Source organism: Hibiscus syriacus, unplaced genomic scaffold, assembly GCF_006381635.1.
Source record: "Hibiscus syriacus cultivar Baekdansim isolate YM2019G1 unplaced genomic scaffold, ASM638163v2 tig00001799_pilon, whole genome shotgun sequence".
Taxonomy (NCBI): Eukaryota; Viridiplantae; Streptophyta; class Magnoliopsida; order Malvales; family Malvaceae; genus Hibiscus; species Hibiscus syriacus.
The window spans coordinates 112,953-131,970 of NW_024061890.1; the positions used below are offsets into that span (position 1 = coordinate 112,953).

The 19,018-nt window shown below is 36.3% G+C and overlaps 1 protein-coding gene across 1 annotated transcript; it reads right to left on the bottom strand.

The window, feature by feature from the left end:
- Window positions 1–272: 272 nt before the first annotated feature.
- On the bottom strand, window positions 273–18,392 carry LOC120134069 (probable leucine-rich repeat receptor-like serine/threonine-protein kinase At3g14840). The gene is made up of 23 exons (XM_039150549.1): window positions 18,129–18,392; window positions 17,710–17,896; window positions 17,247–17,318; window positions 17,089–17,157; window positions 16,932–17,003; window positions 16,760–16,827; window positions 16,417–16,492; window positions 16,258–16,329; window positions 16,101–16,172; window positions 15,943–16,014; window positions 15,779–15,850; window positions 4,456–4,524; window positions 4,042–4,107; window positions 3,617–3,682; window positions 3,468–3,503; window positions 3,313–3,353; window positions 2,836–3,212; window positions 2,577–2,761; window positions 2,021–2,207; window positions 1,769–1,891; window positions 1,444–1,654; window positions 1,004–1,241; window positions 273–655 (listed from the first exon to the last, which is right to left on the bottom strand). Exons 1-23 carry the CDS (start codon window positions 18,265–18,267, stop codon window positions 445–447), a joined length of 2,781 nt encoding a protein of 926 aa, XP_039006480.1. The 5' UTR covers window positions 18,268–18,392; the 3' UTR covers window positions 273–444.
- Between the last annotated feature and the right edge of the window lie 626 nt (window positions 18,393–19,018).

Consider the following 19,018-nt stretch of genomic DNA (forward strand, 5'->3'; position numbering starts at 1 on the left):
TGATGTTGAACAAGCGTTGAGGAATAGCCAGGCCTTGCTGTTGAAGAATCTGATGACTGAGTAACCATGGTGGTTTTGCTATCCTTCAAGGATGGCATCCGGTTGAGTTGGTCTTTCAGTGCTCCGAATATTGACTCATCGGCAAAGATACTTGGGTCCATGATTAATTCAGGAACAAGGGTTCGACCTTCAAGCATGTTTACAACTTCAGACATGATCGGTCCAAGTGCTGGTGATGAATTAGTGCACAATAAAGCTACTCTTGTCGTCCTATTTGCTCTTCTTCATTGAACTCGGTTCCCAACCGTGGATCCACCAACTCCATCAAGTTTCCCCTTTGATGTAAACAAAAGCCTGGAATAGATTGAGGAGATAAAATAACTTTAAAGATTAAATTAATTAACAGGAGAAAAGCATTAATGAATTCGCAGAAGTTTAATGCACCTATGGATATTTATATGATATTCTCAAATCATAACTTGAAACATGGATTATATATTTACCCAATCTTGTAGGCAATACATAATCCTCTTCTGATCGATATTTTGTATTGTTCTTCCCAGCAACAATCTCTAATGCAACAATCCCGAAACTGTAAACATCTGCCTTGTAGGTGAGATAGCCCCATAATGCATATTCTGGGGCCATGTGTCCTCTGCCAAAAAAAGGAGCTTTAAGCACAACGTTTTCATGCATATCAACTTTGCTCATGTTTACATAAGCAAGGTTGGAGACTTTGATCTCATTTGTACTGTTTATAGTTTAAACGTTGATGCTGCATTCAATTTGCAGAAACTTCAGTTTAAATGATCAATGTATTGTTTTTTTCTATTATGGTAGCAACTTGAGAAATCATGTATTACTCCTCCTTGTACTTAGTTGGGAAATGTGAAGAAAGCACAAACAGCAGTATAGTTTTGCTTGATTCAAACTGAATATGCTGAATTGAAAGAAATGCAATGATGACCAGCAGATGAAAAACAGGGAGAAAGAGAGTGCTCACATAGTTCCAACAACTCTGGTGGTAATATGGGTATTTTCCTCAACGTCAAACTTGGCCAAACCGAAGTCGGAGATTTTAGCATTTAGATCGCTATCTAGTAGCACGTTGGTAGTTTTGATGTCTCTATGTACAATTTTTAAATTCGATTCCTCGTGCAGGAAAGCCAGACCTTTTGCTATTCCGAGACAAATTTTCTGCCTTGTAGGCCAGTCCAATTTCAGTTGGCTTTCTTCAGGACCTATTTGTTGATACAGGCCAATCCATGAAACTCATCATATAGTTGTCAAAACATAGTTTTCTTTCTATAATTTTAAACATCACCATATTCTTTTCTGGTGGGGATGTGGAAGTAATCGGAGGAGGGGAATACTTGATTTATATGGTTCCAATAACAGAACCACCAAAGGAGGAATAAAAGAGGTTTAGGCCATTAAGCTTACCGAATAAAGCACGTGCAAGGCTATTATTTTCCATGTATTCATATACCAACAACAGCTGAGTTCCCTCAACACAACATCCATACAATCTAACAACATTTGGGTGTTGTAATCCTGAAATCATGGCTAGTTCATTCAGAAATTCTCGATCCCCTTGTCTTGATTTTGAAGAAAGTTTTTTAATTGCAATTATGGTACCATCAAGCAATACACCCTGCATAACATAAAATTTTGTTATATATTTCCTCAAAGTAAACATACTCTTAAAAATCATAAAGTCAGAAGGAAATATGATACAATGTAAAGAGAAAGCATGTAATTAAGGTACCTTGTAGAAAGCTCCAAAACCACCTTCTCCAATTTTATTTGCAGCATCAAAGTTGTTCGTAGCAGCTTTCATCTGTTTGAACGTAAAAAAGCCAGCCTGCAGGTCTAACCCCCTCAAGACCTGGAAAATATAGGGGGAATCAATTGAATTACCAATAAGTTTGCAATAACATGCACTTTTTTTCAAATAGATCACCTAGAGAAATCATTTGAAAGCATAAGATTGTAGATTGAAGTTTATTAAGGTACCTTGTTCCCTTGATGGCTCACGTGGAAAATAGCCTTGCCACCATAGAATGCCTAAGATTCCAAAAATCAGGCACAGAACAGAAACGATAGCTCCCACTACAAACTTCATATTCTTATTCCAGCCACTTAGAACTGGAGGCTTGAAATCTATCAACAAAGGGGGTAAAAAGGTAAAAACAGTTATTCCCAAACTTCATCTCCTGAAGTGACGGTGCATGTGAATATGCCAGTAAATTGTTAGACTTATCCAACAATTTTAGTACTTACGATGGTATTGGATAAAGTTTCCTTTTCAAAAAATTTAAGCACATAAAGCTGGTCGAATGTTGCTGGGTCAGTTTACAGTGAAGTTCTACTAGTTTTAGCTGCCAAGAATCTCTCTCATGCAAACATTTTAAGGGAAACTTCATTATTGCATCATATAATGTACATGTCAATTCACTTCAAGAATCAAACAAATTGGACAAAAAGAATCTAGTTCCCAAATATAACTAGCAGATTGAGTAAGCACGTAAGAAGAATGAATGGCTATTTTAATTACAGATCTTACCAGAGGCTACTGAATGGCTGATGTCAAAGGGCCATATGTTCCTCTTCTTGGGGTTGCCGTTGTCCCCTTCCCAGCCCAGTGAAAGCGTAATGTCAAAGTTTTGTTCCTGACAACCGTTTTAAATTTCCTTATAACCGCTTTATTGACATCCTTTGCCTCATCTTTAATATTGAAATCTTTCAATTCCAGTTTCTCCTGCAACGAACTTATTCAATCAACCAATTTCAGGAATATCTAAATCACACTACATATATGACATGAAGGACTACCTGTACATAAACATCAAATATCCTCCTACCAAGACTTTGATAGGATCTATTGGCTCTGATAACTATCTCTGCAAAGTGAAGTGTAACTGTATAGTTTCCATTTGCTAAGCAACGAAAATAATTCGTGAGAGAAAGAGGAGAGAGGCGCGCTCTTGTGTATAAATCTGAGTTGTTTGTTCTGAGAATGGAAACATTTTGTGCTACAAAGTCCTTTGAAGTAACAGAGGTATCCCAGAAAAACCCAGTGCTACTAGTTTCCCACGTCTCTTTGAGTGGAAAATATTTTGCTGGACCTCCTAAGTCTTCATCTGCCTCATAGTCGATGCCATTAATAGTTGTTGCTCCTCCACCACAATTTATATTTACTGAATACCAATCTATTAAGAATGACAAAAAACATTTCATGTTGATTAGGTTAATACCTTACAGTAAAACATGTTTTTAGAGTCTACAGATTTGCATTTTAATGCAAAGGACCTTTGGAACAAGGAAAGTTCTTCAGGCAGTTATCTAATCCTCTACATTATAGTACAACAAAGAAGCATCAGTCCTTCTAAAGAATTATTAATAGGGAAAGAATAGAAATAACAAAAAATATGGTAACTTTTTTCCTCAATAAGATTCAAACTTACAAGTTTTTGCCTCCTGAGAAGCTTTCGAACAAATTTCTAATGAAGCACAACAGATGAATCAGTTTAATATTTCAAAACATCTTACAGAAAGTTAGAAAAGTAATGCGTACACAGCATAGAGAGCGAAGTTAAGAGGAAATTTTTCTCACAGATTTTCACGAAAAGAAGGCGACCCTGGGTCTTCAGAAAAATTATTATAAGAAAGATCAATCTGGCTGCATAGAAGTATAACAGATTATAAATAACTAGACTTGAAACAATAAAGCAAATTAATTTTGATTAAAATTAACAATTTTATAGCTGGTAAAAGTCAGAGGGACATGTTTCTAGGAATGGCACTCTTGAGCAACTACAAAATGGATAAATTGGGTTATTTTTGCACTGTTTGAAGAGAAACCCCAGAAAATCCTCAAGTATAATAGATTATAAACCCTTAAGTTACTGTAAATAGCTTAGGATCAAATCCAGAAAAAAAATCATACAATGAATACTCTTTGAAGAGTCAGTTAACAAAATACAGAAAATAAACAGATAATCATGTGTCAAGGTAAAAAAAAAAGGATAGTAGACCTACTAGCGGCTATCTCTAATACTCATCCAACCTGGAATGATCCCATTAAGCGAGTTGTCTGTCAGGTACCTAATCAGTAAGCAAAACATTCCACAGTTAAGCTATTCTTGTGGAACTATATTGAAAGGTTATAACTAAAGCTTAAAGTGAAATAAGTTCAACCAAATTTAGAACTTATGTAAGGATATTAATGCATGCAGATTCCTAATTCTGAAGTTGCGGAAGCATCAGCAAGCTAGTTTTGTTTGATTTTCCAAGTTGCTGAGTGTTCAGATAAAATAAACAGATGAAAATGTTCCCTTACCATAATAACCTTAAAACTTTTGATAAACTACTTTGAGCATATTGTGCGTAGTGTTCTTCATATTGGTTAATTTGGGTTTGGATGAATACACCCCAAGGGTTCACAGTACTTACATGTACTGCGTTTTTGTAAGGCTTTCAGAGTCTGAAATATTTCCTTCCAATTTATTGAAACTGAGATCTCTGGAAGAAAGAGCAAATCAGCAATTCATAGCAAAACAAAAATATGACGAGTGCATTTATGAAAAATGAATTCATGAAAAGCAAGCGAGCATATCAGATGTTGACGTTCACAAGATGCTGATTATAGTATATTGTTTTAAAATATTCATTTTTATAAAATGAATAATCTAAATATTCCATTAAACTGGTCAAGATGTTGATACAAATATGACAAAATCAGTCAATATTGGCAACGCTTTACATAGTGTGATATGGTAATTGATACCGAGTGCAAAATTATGAAACTGAGTTATATTATGATTAGGATTAATTATTAGTATTTTATGAGATATATTATGATTAGGATTAATTATTAGTATTTTATTTTATTAGTAACTCTAGAAAACTATTTTGTAGGAATTCTATCTACCTAGGACACTCAACTAAACCTGTATAAAAACAACCCTGCTGTAACTTCTCAATTTATGATAAGAAATAAAAAAACATTTTTCATGAATCCTATTTCTACATGGTAGCAGTTGTCAACGGTCTTGATCGTTCGATTGCTTCCGTCACCGTTTTCCTCTTCGTCTTTCTCTGTTGATGCCGCTACCGTTCCGATCAACAAACCGCTGCTTTGCTTCAACATATATCATCGCCCGCACTCCTTCGCTCACCAACTCGCATCAATGTACAATCCTCGTTCGTCGATGCTGCTTTGCTCGTTCGTGGAATCTCCCTCTCGTTAATCGTGATTACAATTTGAATAAATTAGCTGCAAACCTGCTAATTGGAAGTGTCTTTGAATCTGGAATCTGTATTTATAACTCAAGGTAATAATGAGAGATCAGATTTCAAAAAAGGACTCGCATAAGACAATGAGTAACCTAACTTCGCTCCGTTATCTTCGAGTTTTATTTCATGGATTGTTGATTCAGGAGCTAGTGATCACATGGCGGGAGACTTCACTCTCTTTCAGAATTTTACAAAAGCAATTTCTTCTTCTAGTGTCCGAACGACTGATGGTTCCCTTTCATCAATTGCGGGCAGTGGTTCTATTCGAATTAATCAGCATATTTTTTATCTCCTGTTCTTTATGTTCCAAATTTGACTTGCAATCTTATTTCGGTTAGTAAATTGTCTACGAATTTGGGTTGCACTTCCTGATTTAACTATGATATTTACAAATTTCAGGATTTGAACTCGGGATGGTGATTGGTACTGCTAAGCGTCGTGGTAGGCTTTACATTCTTGACGCCCCTCCTCCAAACCACAAACCCTCTACTAGTGTGTCCTCCTTTGTTTCAATATCCCCATTACCTAATGATGTATGTTGAGATTGTTTTTTGTCATTTTAAGTTAGGTCACCCCAGTTTTACTTATCTTGCTAAGTTGTTTCTCAAACTCTTTATTCATAAAAATCCTACATCTTTTTCTTGTGATATTTGTCATCTTGCCAAACACATTTGCAGCAAATATACTCGGGATATATAGTGACATTTGGGGTCCCTCTCGTGTAAAAAGCTTAAATGGTGTTCGTTGGTTTGTTTCTTTTATTGACTATCTTTCTCGTACGACATGGACTTTTCTTATGCGGGATAAATCTAAGGTTGGGGATATTTTTAAACGGTTCCACAAGTGATTGAGAACCAATTTCAGAATTCTATTGGCATATTTAAGTCGGATAATGGTAGTGAATATTTTTCTCACATATTGGGGTTTTTCTTTCAGGAAAAATATAATTGTCCATCTTACTTTCTGTGTCGATATACCTCAACAAAATGAGGTTGCTGAATGAAAAAATCATCATCTTCTTGAGGTAACCCGAGCACTTCTTTTTTCCACTCATGCTCTTAAATATCTTTGGGGATAGGCTCTCTTAACTGCCACCTATCTCATTAATCGCATGCCCAATAAAATCCTTGGTTTTAAAAATTCTCAGGATGTTCTTTTCCAATTTTTCTCTCACTTTAAACCGTTCGCTACTAGTGTTTCTCTTCGTTTCTTTGATTGTACCGTTTTTGTTCATGATCATAACCATATTAAATCTAAACTTGATTTCCCAGACAATCCAATATGTCTTTATTGGTTACTCCTCTCTTCAAAAGGGTTATCGATGTTATTCTCCTTCCACTAAGAAATTGTTTACATCTATATATGTCACATTCCTTGAACATAAACCTTTATTCTCTAAATCTGAAGTCCAGGGGAAAGTGAGTGTGAATTTTAGTTTTTTCAAGTTAACTACCGAACTACCCATCAACCTCTCGCCCACTGAACCTATCGAAACATGACCACCTAGCACCACTATAGCACCTGACATTGAAAACATACACCAAACCATTAACCCATTGGACTCACCAAAAACACCAAATCCACTTAACACCACTACCACACCTAACATTGAAAACATACACCAAACCATTAGCCCATTGGACTCTCCTAAAACACCAAATTCATCTGTGTCACCACTTATTTCTCAAACCGATCTTCTTACCTACAAACGATGACCAAAATACATCCTGTTCCCACATGACCTGCGTAGTGCCAAGAGCCAGAACCAGATTTAAATTCCTTGGAAAATGAAGAAGGCAATCAGAGTAATTTAAAAGTTTTGGTTGATACTAGTGAGTAACCAATTGCTCAAAGAAAGGGAGTACGAAGATGCACAACTCATCCTATTGATAAATTTGTTGCTTATGGTAAACTTTTTTTTAAAGTAAGAATTTTATTCGAGATAGAGATAAAACATTAGTAGGGGCCTCATTACAAAACCTCTCTATGCCTAAATGGAGAAAAAAAGTGCACCCTAACCAATGTATACAAAGACAAGGAGCATCCTAATAAAATCCATAATTTACACCGGAGCACCAACACCTATAAGATATACAACCATCAGCTAAATGAAAAACACACGGTCGGGAGTAACCCAACCTAGATACTTTATCAAATAGAACTATCAAGAGCACACTTGGGCATAACATCCACTTCCCTCTGCCCTTTAAAACCTTCCATTCCCTTACTTCCTAGAGGGAGCAACCGCCAATCCAAACACTCCAACACCTTCATATCGCCTGGAGGCCACATCACTCAATCGCCTTTTTTGCAAACCAGTCAACCATTGTATTATACCTTCTAGAAACAAACTTGAGGTCTACCTTCGCCTGAGCCAATCGGGAGGCAATAGGGAGAAGCAAGGAAGACCACTCCGACGGAACCGTGGATACATTCAGCAACCAATTTACCAACACTTTACAATCTGATACAATTTCCAGCCTATAATTATTTAACCACTCTGAAGTCATAAACTACTCTAAAGCATGCTCGATCGTAAACTACTCTATAATTATTCCCAATAGATAACGAGAACGAGAGCAGCAACTCATCGAAATTATTGTGTAGGACACCTTTAATTCCCCCATCATATCCATCCGCTCTCGTGGCCCGTCCACATTAAATTTGAGGGTACCACAGAGGGTGGACTCCAAGAGTAGGGCACCAGTTCCATCTTCTTTCGTAGAATTGCATCAGAAGCTCGTGATAAATCTGCAAGAAGGGCCTCTTTCCTGAAGGGAGCCCCCTTGAACTTCGCTTATAACCAGCAAACCACCTAACTCTAGTATAAAATATCACCTGTCTCTCATCAAGCTTCTTCCCGTTAAAAACCAGCTCATTTCAATGTGACATATGTTTTTAAGACATTTACAACTAAGGTTGACAGCATCCGTATTCCAAAGACCATAGAAGAAGCTTTAAAAAATCTCGAATGGAAGAATGCGGTAAAACTCTCTTCTCTTAAAAGCAACAAAACCTGGGCAATTATTAATCTTCCTAAAGATGAGAAACCAATTAGCTGCAAATGGGTTTTTACCGTGAAATACAAGACAAATGGAAGTGTTGAGCGGTATAAGGATAGACTTGTGGCAAAAGGGTTTACTTAGATTCATGGAGTAGACTATTAAGAGACTTTTGCCCAGTTGCAAAGCTCAACACTATAAGAGTATTATTGTCCTTAGCAGTAAATAAGGACTAGATACTTCATCAACTGGATGTTAAAAACACATTCCTCAATGGTAATCTTGAAGAAGAGGTCTATATGTGGATTCCACCAGGGGTACAAATACAATTTGGAAATCAACAAGTAAGTAAATTGTTGAAGTCTCTAATGGTCTAAAACAGTCTCCTCGTATTTGGTTCGACAAATTCATGGAAGTACTTTTGCAAGACAACTATAAGCAATGTCAATCTGACCATACTTTGTTTGTCAAAACCGCTCCAAACAAGAAAAAAAAATCTTAATTGTCTACATCGATGACATCTTCATCACAGGTGATGACTTAGGAGAAATTGAAGGCGTTGCTTGCAAGAGAATTTGAAACCAAGGACTTAGGGACCTTGAGATATTTTTTTGGGCATGGAAGTGGCAAGATCGAGAGAAGGGATTGTCATAAACCAACAAAAGTACATTCTAGACTTACTCTCTTAAATAGGAATGACTAGTTGCAAGCCTTCGGAAACTCCCATAGAAACAAATCTAAAGCTTAGGAAAAATGGGAATCCAGTAAATAAGGACCAATATCAAAGGTTATTTGGTAAACTCATCCATTTGTCACTTATTAGGCTAGACATAACCTTCTCTGTTAGCATTGTGAGTCAATTCATGAATGATCCTAGAGAAGAACATTTGGAGATGGCATATCAAATTTTGAGGTATTTAAAGATGACACCAGGACATGGATTAATTTTCAGAAAACATGAGATAGAACAATCAAGATTTTCTCCGATTCAAGTTGGGAATAAGAATTAACAGATAGAAGATAAACTACGGGTTATTGTTCGTTGTTTAGGGAAACTTGGTGACGTGGAGAAGCAAGAAACAAGTTGTGGTTTCCAGAAGTAGTGCTGAAGCAGAATATCGGCAATAACACTCGGAATCTGTGAAGGTGTTTGGTTACAAAGACTCCCAACTAAACTAGAGGTGTGCAATAGAACCTACTTTGAGCTTCAGAGTGACAGTAAGTTAGCTATAAGTATTGTAAAGAACCCAATTCATCATGACAGAACCAAACATGTGGTGATCAATAGACACTTCATCACCGAAAAGTTGAATGGTGTGCCAATAAAACTATATTATGTCTCTTCAAAAGATCAACTAGCCGATGTCTTGACTAAGGCGCTTCTAAGAATCAACTTCGACGAGATTACATCCAAGCTGGGTCTCTATAATATTTACTCCCCAGCTTGAGTGGGACTATGAGTTATATTACGATTAGGATTATTAATTATTATTTTATGAGTTATATTACGATTAAGATTAATTATTAGTATTTTATTTTATTAGTAACTTCAGAAAATTATTTTGTAGGAATTTTATCCTATCTAGGGCACTCAACTAAACTTGTATAAAACAACCCTATTGTAACTTCTCAATTTACGATAAGAAATAAAAAACATATTTTTCATAAATCCTATTTCTATAGAAACACCTCTTAGTACATTGCTGCTCTAGTCTCTACATTCATTTGTACAAAAAAAACTTATAAATAGGAAACATAAACATCTTAGTACATTGCTGCTATAGTCTCTACATTGATTTGTACAAAATAATTATAAATAGGAAACATAAACAGACATTTGTGTCTCAATAGAAGAACCGAGCTCGTACAAAAAACATACACATTAGATCGTATGCTTGTTAATAGTCCAATTAGATAAAAACAAACCTATTGGACCATCTCAAGTTCAAGGTTAGCTTAAATGAGTGTAGCAAGCAAAATGATAGTATTTTTAGTGAACTATATGATCATTTTCGAGATCAAACAAGTCTAGTAAAATATTGTGTAAAGTTTCAAAATAATGAGACAATGGTGTTGCGGAATACGGCTATCGGATAGAGCAAAATCGCAACTGATAATTTGAGAAAATAAAAATGAAGATAAAAGAGACACAAAATTTACGTGGAAAACCCCTAAAAATTTAGGGTAAAAACCACGGGCAACGGTAGAAGAATTTCACTATGAGAAAATAGGAATTACAACCTCTCTCGATCTACCAAGGAGAAAACAATTATAATTCTCTCTTGATAAAAAGGAGAAAAACAACTCTCAAGAAACTCTTTAAAATCTCTCTAGTATTGGAAGAAAGCTAAAATGTTTTGGGATGGTTTTGAAGCTAAATGAGCTAGGGTATTTATAGTTGAAGCTTTAAGGACTAATTTGTAAATACCCTAAATTACAATGACTAATTGCATAGTTTTACCATCCAAAATTTTCAACAATTTGGTGGTCAAATTTGACCAATTTTGCCACCCTATTAATGCCACCAAATTGCCACCCATAATGTTGACAATTGATGCAAATTTGGTGTGCCAATTTTCAACAATCTCCACTTGAAGATTTGATTGGAACAATCATATCTTCACACCATTCTTTCTACCTTGTACCTTTCATGTTGCTACGTTTCTGACAGGCCACAGGAGGATCGACACCAGGTAAATTTATCAGCATTGATTGCCTTCGTCATGAAATCTGCTATGTTGTCTTTGGTATGGATCTTTTGCATATCTACCGTTCTTTCTTCCACCTTTTCACGAATGAAATGGTATTGAACTCGTATGTGCTTAGTCCTTGAATGAAATGCTGGATTCCTTGCTAGATGCAAGGCGCTTTGACTGTCACAAAACATAGAGACATAATCTTGATTGTGCCCAAGCTCCTCCAATAACATCTTCAACCAAATTGCTTCTTTACTGGCTTGTGTAGCTGCTACATATTCTGCCTCTGTTGTGGACGTAGCCACAACTGACTGCAATTTTGAAACCCAGCTTACAGCTCCACCAGCAACTTTGAACACATATCCTGTAGTAGATTTGCTTTTATCCAAATCCCCTGCATAGTCAGAATCTACATACCCATTGATTAATTAGTTTGATCCTCCGTAACATAATGCAATATTTGAGGTCCCTTTGATGTATCTTAGGATCTTCTTTACAATATTCCAATGCTCTTTGCCTGGATTCGCCATGTACCGACTAACCACTCCCACTGCTTGTGCAATGTCTGGTCTTGTGCATATCATAGCGAACAATTAACTTCCCACTGCTGATGCATACGGTACTCGAGACATCTTCATCCTCTCTTCTTCACTGCTAGGACTCATACTGGAGGATAAATTGAAGTTAATAGGAAGAGGGGTAGAAATTGGCTTACAATCTTGCACGCTAAATCGTGACAAGATTTTCTTCAAGTAATTCTTTTGTGAAAGCCAAATCTTCCTATTATTTCTGTCTCGGTGAATTTGCATCCCTAGAATCTTGTTTACTGATCCCAAGTCCTTCATTTCAAATTCCCTAGCCAGTTGTGCCTTCAATTCTTCAATATGATCTTTGTTGGGTCCTGCAACCAACATGTCATCCACATACAACAGTAATATAACAAAATCGTTATCACCAGACCTCTTGAAATAAGCACAAGGGTCTGCATTAAGTCTGTTGTATCCAAGGCACATAATGAAGGAATCAAATCTCTTATACCAACACCTCGGCACCTGCTTTAGACCGTACAGAGATTTGTTCAACCTGCAAACCAAGTTCTTCTTTTCTTCTTCTTCAAAACCTTCAGGCTAGAGCATATAAATTTATTCTTCAAGATTTCCATGAAGAAAAGCTGTTTTAACATCTAGCTGCTCTAGATGTAAATTCAATGTAGCACACATTGCCAAGACTACTCGAACTGTTGTTAGTCGAACCACAGGAGAAAATATTTCATTGAAATCAATACCTTCTTTTTGAGCATATCCTTTGACCACCAGTCTTGCACGATACCTCTCCACTTGATCATCACCATTTCGCTTGATTTTGAAGACCCATTTGTTACCAATTGGCTTCCTTCCTTGTGGTAGTGGCACAAGGACCAATGTATTATTTTTATGAAGGGCTTCGATTTCTTCTTGCATCACCATCATCCATAATGAAGCATCTGAGCTGTTTATTGCCTCATGGTATGTTGATGGCTCACCGTCCTCTGTTAAAAGGCAGTATGCAATATTACCTTCTATAACATAATCTGAGTGTCAATTGGGACGTCTTCTCACACGATCTGATTGACGAGTTCTTGGAGCTTCAGAACTCTCTGGTTCTTGTTCATCATGTGCTGGTTCTGCTTCATAAGAATCTCCTTCTTCAAACTCTTTTTCCACATGTATCTGAGTAGTCTCTGACTTTTCAGCGCTATCATCGTCTTCTTTTCTTTGTAGTTTATCTTCTACAAAGATAACATCTCTACTAATGATCACTTTGCGGGCAGTGGGATCCCACAAGCGATACCCCTTTACTCCATCAGCATACCCCAAGAATTTGCATTTCCTGGATTTTGGATTCAACTTTGAAATTTCTTGGGAGTTGTACATCACGTACACTATACTTCCAAAGATATGGAGGTTTGAATAATCAGCTGATTTTCCAGTCTACATCTCCATTGGTGTCTTCAGCTCTATTGCAGTTGATGGAGCTCGATTCACCAAATAACAGGCGGTATTGACTGCTTCTGCCCAGAATGATTTTTCTAGGCATGCATCCCTCAACATTGCTCTTGTTCTTTCTAACAAGGTTCTGTTCATCCGCTCTGCCACTCCATTTTGTCGAGGAGTGTTCGCCACTGTGAACTGTCTTTTGATGCATTCTTTCCTGCAAAAGTCATCAAATTCTTCGCTTGTGTATTCTCCTCCATTATCTGTTCTGAAACACTTGATCTTATTTCCAGAATCAAGTTCCACCCGCGCTTTGAAGTTTTTGAAAGTTGAAAACACGTCTGACTTCTTCTTAATAGGGTGCACCCAACATCTCCTGGAGTAGTCATCAATAAATGAGACAAAGTATTTTGCTCCACCTAGGGACGTTACTGGTGCTTGCCATACGTCAGAGTGAACCAATTCTAGAACACTTTTACCTCTAGAATTTGTTGTGTTAAATTTCAACCGGTGCTGCTTACTTGTTATGCAATGCTCACACAAAGGAAGTGATACCTTTGTTAAGCCTGGAAGTAGCTTTTGCTCTACAAGGACTTTCATTCCTTGTTCTGACATGTGTCCAAGTTTCTGATGCCATAGCATTGCCGAATCTGAACTACATGAGGCAACAGAGGCTTCTGCTTCTACCAAAGTCTCTCCCTTCAGCATGTACAAGTTTGCAGCTATATTTTCGCCTTTCAGCACCACAAGCGCTCCACGGAACACCTTCATGATTCCTTTCCGTGTTTCAATCTTGCTTGCATTATTATCCAACAATCCGTAGGATAATAAATTTTTCTTCAGGCCTTTCACGTGCCGCACATCTCGAACAACTTTAATTGTTCCGTCATACATCTTCAATTTGATGGTTCCCACGCCAACGATCTCTAAGGCATGATCATTGCAACTATAAACAGATCCTCTTTGAGACAGGTTCATAATGATGAAATCATTCTCTTATTAAGGTCATGTGATATGTTGCTCCCGAAATCAATGAGCCATATATCTGCAAATCGTTTTCTTCCTTCCACGGTGGTTGACGCTTCACAGCATAGAGCATCTCCATCATCTGAAGTGTTTGCGGTATTGCCTTGTGGATTGGAGTTTTTATTTAGACTCCAACAATCCTTCTTCAAGTGACCCTTCTTTCCACAGTTGTAACACTTTAAATTCTTCTTGCTTCTCGACTTCGATCTACCATGTTTGTGACTGCTGCTTTGGCCACGTTCTGTTGATCTCCCTCTCATCGTTGTCATCATTGTCAACGCTTCTGCTTGTTGTAGATTTACTTGTCTGTCTTCCTTGTTCTTGTGCCGATTTTCTTCTTGTAGAACAGCAGCTGCAACGTCATCGAAGACTAGACTGGTGGCATTACTGTTTGTCAAGTTGATGATGAGTTGATCATATGAATCCGGTAGACTTTGAAGTAGAAGTTCAGCACGTTCTTGTTCTCCTATTTTACAGCTTAAGGATGTAAGCTGAGAAAATAAAGTGTTCAGTGTATTAAGTGCTCCGTCACTGAAGTAGATTCTGGCATACGGAGAGTGTACAATTTTCTCTTAAGGAAAATTTTATTGTGCAACGATGTGGCCTCGTACAGTTTGGTGAGATGATCCCATATCTCCTTAGCTGTCTTATTCTCCTCGATACTTGACAATACTTCATCTGCTAATGCTAGATGAAAGTTTGCCATAGCATTTCCGTCCATTTCGATTCATTTGTTGTCGTATGTGAAATTTACTGGCCTTTCGCTGATAGCTGCTAGACAACCGTCTTTCCTCAGGATGGCCTTCATCTTCAATTTTCACAATGAGAAATTTCTCCCATTAAACTTTTCAATATTAAATTTCGTTGCCATTGCTTTATTTACGGATAGCTCCTACTATTTCACTATCGTGAATAATTCTCTGGAACCTTCAAAGAATGGGTAATAACTTCTTACTTTCTTATTGGAGGATCTACCTTTTGGTGGCAACCACAAAGACAATAAGCAGATATTACACACTCTAATCTAGCTCGGATACCAATTGTTGCGGAAGACGGCTATCGGATAGAACAAAATCGCAACTGATAATTTGAGAAAATAAAAATGAAGATAAAAGAGACACAAAATTTACGTGAAAACCCCCTAAAAATTTAGTGTAAAAACCACGGGCAACGGTAGAAGAATTTCACTATGAGAAAATAGGAATCACAACCTCTCTCGATCTACCAAGGAGAAAACAATGATAATTCTCTCTTGATAAAAAAGAGAAAAACAACTCTCAAGAAACTCTCTAAAATCTCTCTAGTATTGGAAGAAAGCTAAAATGTTTTGGGATGATTTTGAAGCTAAATGAGCCAGGGTATTTATAGTTGAAGCTTTAAGGACTAATTTGTAAATACCCTAAATTACAATGACTAATTGCATAGTTTTACCATCCAAAATTTTCAACAATTTGGTGGCTAAATTTGACCAATTTTATCACCCCATTAATGCCACCAAATTACCACCTATAATGTTGACAATTGATGCAAATTTGGTGTGCCAATTTTCAACAAATGATAGCTTATTAAAATGCATAAATGATAACTAACAAAACTTATTTTCAAGGAGATTGCATCTATCAATTGTTTCTAAACAAAATAATGCAAACTGTACTTAACTTAAAGCATTGAAGATTGTAGTATCACAAATTTATCAAAACCCACAAGCAAAAAATGAAAAATGGTATGCCCTGTACCGATATAAAAATTGAAAATTAAGGTGAGACAACAACAGTAGAATTACAAAATCTGCGGTTGTGAATATTCCCATATGTAATCTGGGATTGGTCCAGTTATATTGCAGCTACGTAATATCCTGCAATTTGAGTCAGCATCATGTGAGCACAATTATAGCAAACGGAAAGTAATACGAGCTTGAATAATTTTGCAAGCCTGGGAATGACTTACAATCTGTACATGTTTTTCATATTTTTTAAGTTTGGAAACTTTGAACCCTCTCCAGGTAAGTCACTGATCCTTCTGAATTATATTGCACCATAAAGAATTGGTAAAAGAGACAAGGCATCCAGTGCAGTAATTATCCAAAGGAATTAAGACAAACTCACAGTTCCACTAAGTTATGCAAGAGTGTTAAGCTCGGAGGAATTGGCCCTTCTAAACCACTACCTTGAATCTCTCTGTCAACAAAGAAATTATAATGATCATCACCAGAAATTTCAACGAGGGGCTCTAGAGAAGTAGTGGAGACAGGAAGATGCTTACAACTTCTCAAGTTGCTTCCAACTTTGAAAAATTTTAGGTATCTTTCCAACGAAATTGTTACTGCTAATCCTACTGCATAAACCTCACATATAAGCAAGGGTACTAACTAAATCTAGCCTAATTTACAGTCTAACTCTATATAGTACAGAAAACACTTACAGTTCTTTTAGATTGGACAGATTAGCAAGGGATGAGGGAAACTTTCCGGTGAGATAGTTAGCATTAAGAGTACTATATTAAAGAAAGAGGCGAAGTTAGGCCAATTATAAAAAATTAGCTGACCCTATTCCCATATGTAATGGGGTAAGGGGAGGTAGGATAGTAGGCTGCCCCCAACGCCAGGTTGAGAGCAGCTTCCGTAGGAGACTTCCGGCAGTCAAAATTATGAATTGCCCACCGTGAGCTCGATCCCACGACCACCGTTAGGCCAATTATACCATACTAAATATTCATGAGAGAAGTAGACTGATAAATTATGCATGGGTATCTAATAGGGAAGAGATATCCAGGTTAATCAATTTCCCAAACTCAGGAGGAATAGTTCCAGAAAACATGTTGTTCTCGAGGCTCCTGAAAATATAATACCGTTAAAAAACATTATAATCCTTTTAAATTTAAGGAAAAAAAGAAAGAAAGAGATGATACCAAAGAAAACATAGGCAACGGAGACATACAAATATTTTAGAGTGGTTATGTTTCCCAAAGAGCCTGGAATCGACCCCGATAAGCGATTCATAGCAACTGACCTGAAATGTGGTCATCCCTATCAGTTGAATGAAAGTAAATTTCTGCTAAACAGGAGGATAAACATGAAATGCGGTTGTAGCTTACACTGTCTCCAACTTCAGAGCAGCCCATTCATGTGGTATTGAACCCTTAAGGTAGTTGAGATAGAGTTCTCTAAAAGCAACATAAAAGAGTTTTAAAATGAATAGAAACTTATTTTCTAGGTAAAGAGTAAAATCATCAATTGTAACCTTTTCCCTTACAAAGTTCTAATAAATGGTAGCTTGACAAGTGAGCGTGGAAAAACACCATCAAGATCCTGCCCTGAAAGATAGCTGTTCAAATGAATAGAAAGCTTTTAGAAGCATGTCCAATTCAAAATTTCCAAATATACGTTTTCTCGGAAAATAGTTAGGAGGGAAATTTCAGTAGCAGAAAAAGTATTCACAGAACCCTTTCGGTTCACTGATAAAGAAACGACAGAATTCATATTATATAGTGAGTGGGATGATTAGTTGGAATAAATTTGTATTAGAAGAAGAAGCTATAGCCATGCAGCCTTCCATCTTGAATGAGGCGCACCCTTCATATAGCTAGAATCAAAGTGGGGAATCCAGGCAAACCATTAGTATAGAAATTAATTGGAAAAATACGATAAGACGATTATGTCTATGGTTAAAAAAATCAGAATAAGCATCATTTTTCTTATGATCAGTAAGGACTTACATGCCATCAATATGGCATTCACCATTGGGGAAGGAGCAATTGCAGGTGACAGTACTGTTGTTAATGGCCTGAGGTACATTTGGCGGCGGCGGTGGAGTAAACCAGATTGACTTATTGTTACAAGGGTTCTTACTGAAATTCCAATCCTTCTTTCCAAGTTCTGCCGCTATCTCACGAAGAGCTTTTACTGCAAATCCAGAAAGAAAGGAAAAAGAAACAACAAATTGAGAAGCCACTGGAGTAAGCTGAGTAGGCGTTGAAACTCATTAAAAGAAAACCAGTGGAATAATCTCTTGGGTGAGTTCTTAAAACATATAAAAACTCAAGTATCATTAACCCAAATGAACCGAATCTGCAGTGTACTGTTCAATAGTGCTCATCTTCAACGCTAACTGAAGCAATAAACTGTACTAACATACCTTCATAATGTGGTGGATAAGTTGGCTCTACTCGAGCTTCAACTTGGTTTGGTTCCATGGAAATGAGCACCAATACTGTATGAACTATGTACCCAAAGAGAATTTTCATGGTTGAAGGACAATTAACAACTCTTCCCATGTTTTTTCTTCGTGAAATGAAGCAATCTTCTTGCACCTAAACTTTTTTTCTCATCAAAAGTTAGCTTTTAGATGCAGCTATCTCTGGATCTTTAAGTTGCCAGCTTTTTAAGGGTATGGGGAGAATGGTACGAAACTCAAAGCATTTATGGTTTTAATATGGAATATGTGAAAATGACTGGTTCGGTCATTTTCAAAGTCGCATTGAACCCAAGACTTATTATTTCCATTTCAGGAAGAACGATGGTTTAATTGTAAAATAGTTGTTCAAAATATATCATTTTTATTTTAAGTATTTAATCTTTTTTATTAATATTTCATCAGGTCATCATTTAAAAAAATCGTTAAAATTTATTTTTTATTGATAAATTTTAAAATTTATGTAATTTTCTTATGCAATTCATCGTTATAAATTAAATCAAAGTGTTTATTTTTTAAAATTAGGATTTTTATTTTATTTTTGAATAGATAAATTTTCGTAATTAAAATAGTATGACTAAATTTTTTGATTTCTCGTAGAAAGACAAGAATAAAAAGTCATAAATCAAATTTGATACCCATGAATAAATATTTTTTAAAATTAATATATTTTAGAGTTGTAATTTTTCAATTTTTTAAGAAGGAAACAAATTTTCACAAATCTTATTTTCTTTTTTTATGTTTATTTCTCTATAAATCAAAAGAATAAAACAATAGAACTCACATAGCACGTACTTATTAAATAATTTTTTAAAATAAATGATTATAAAATA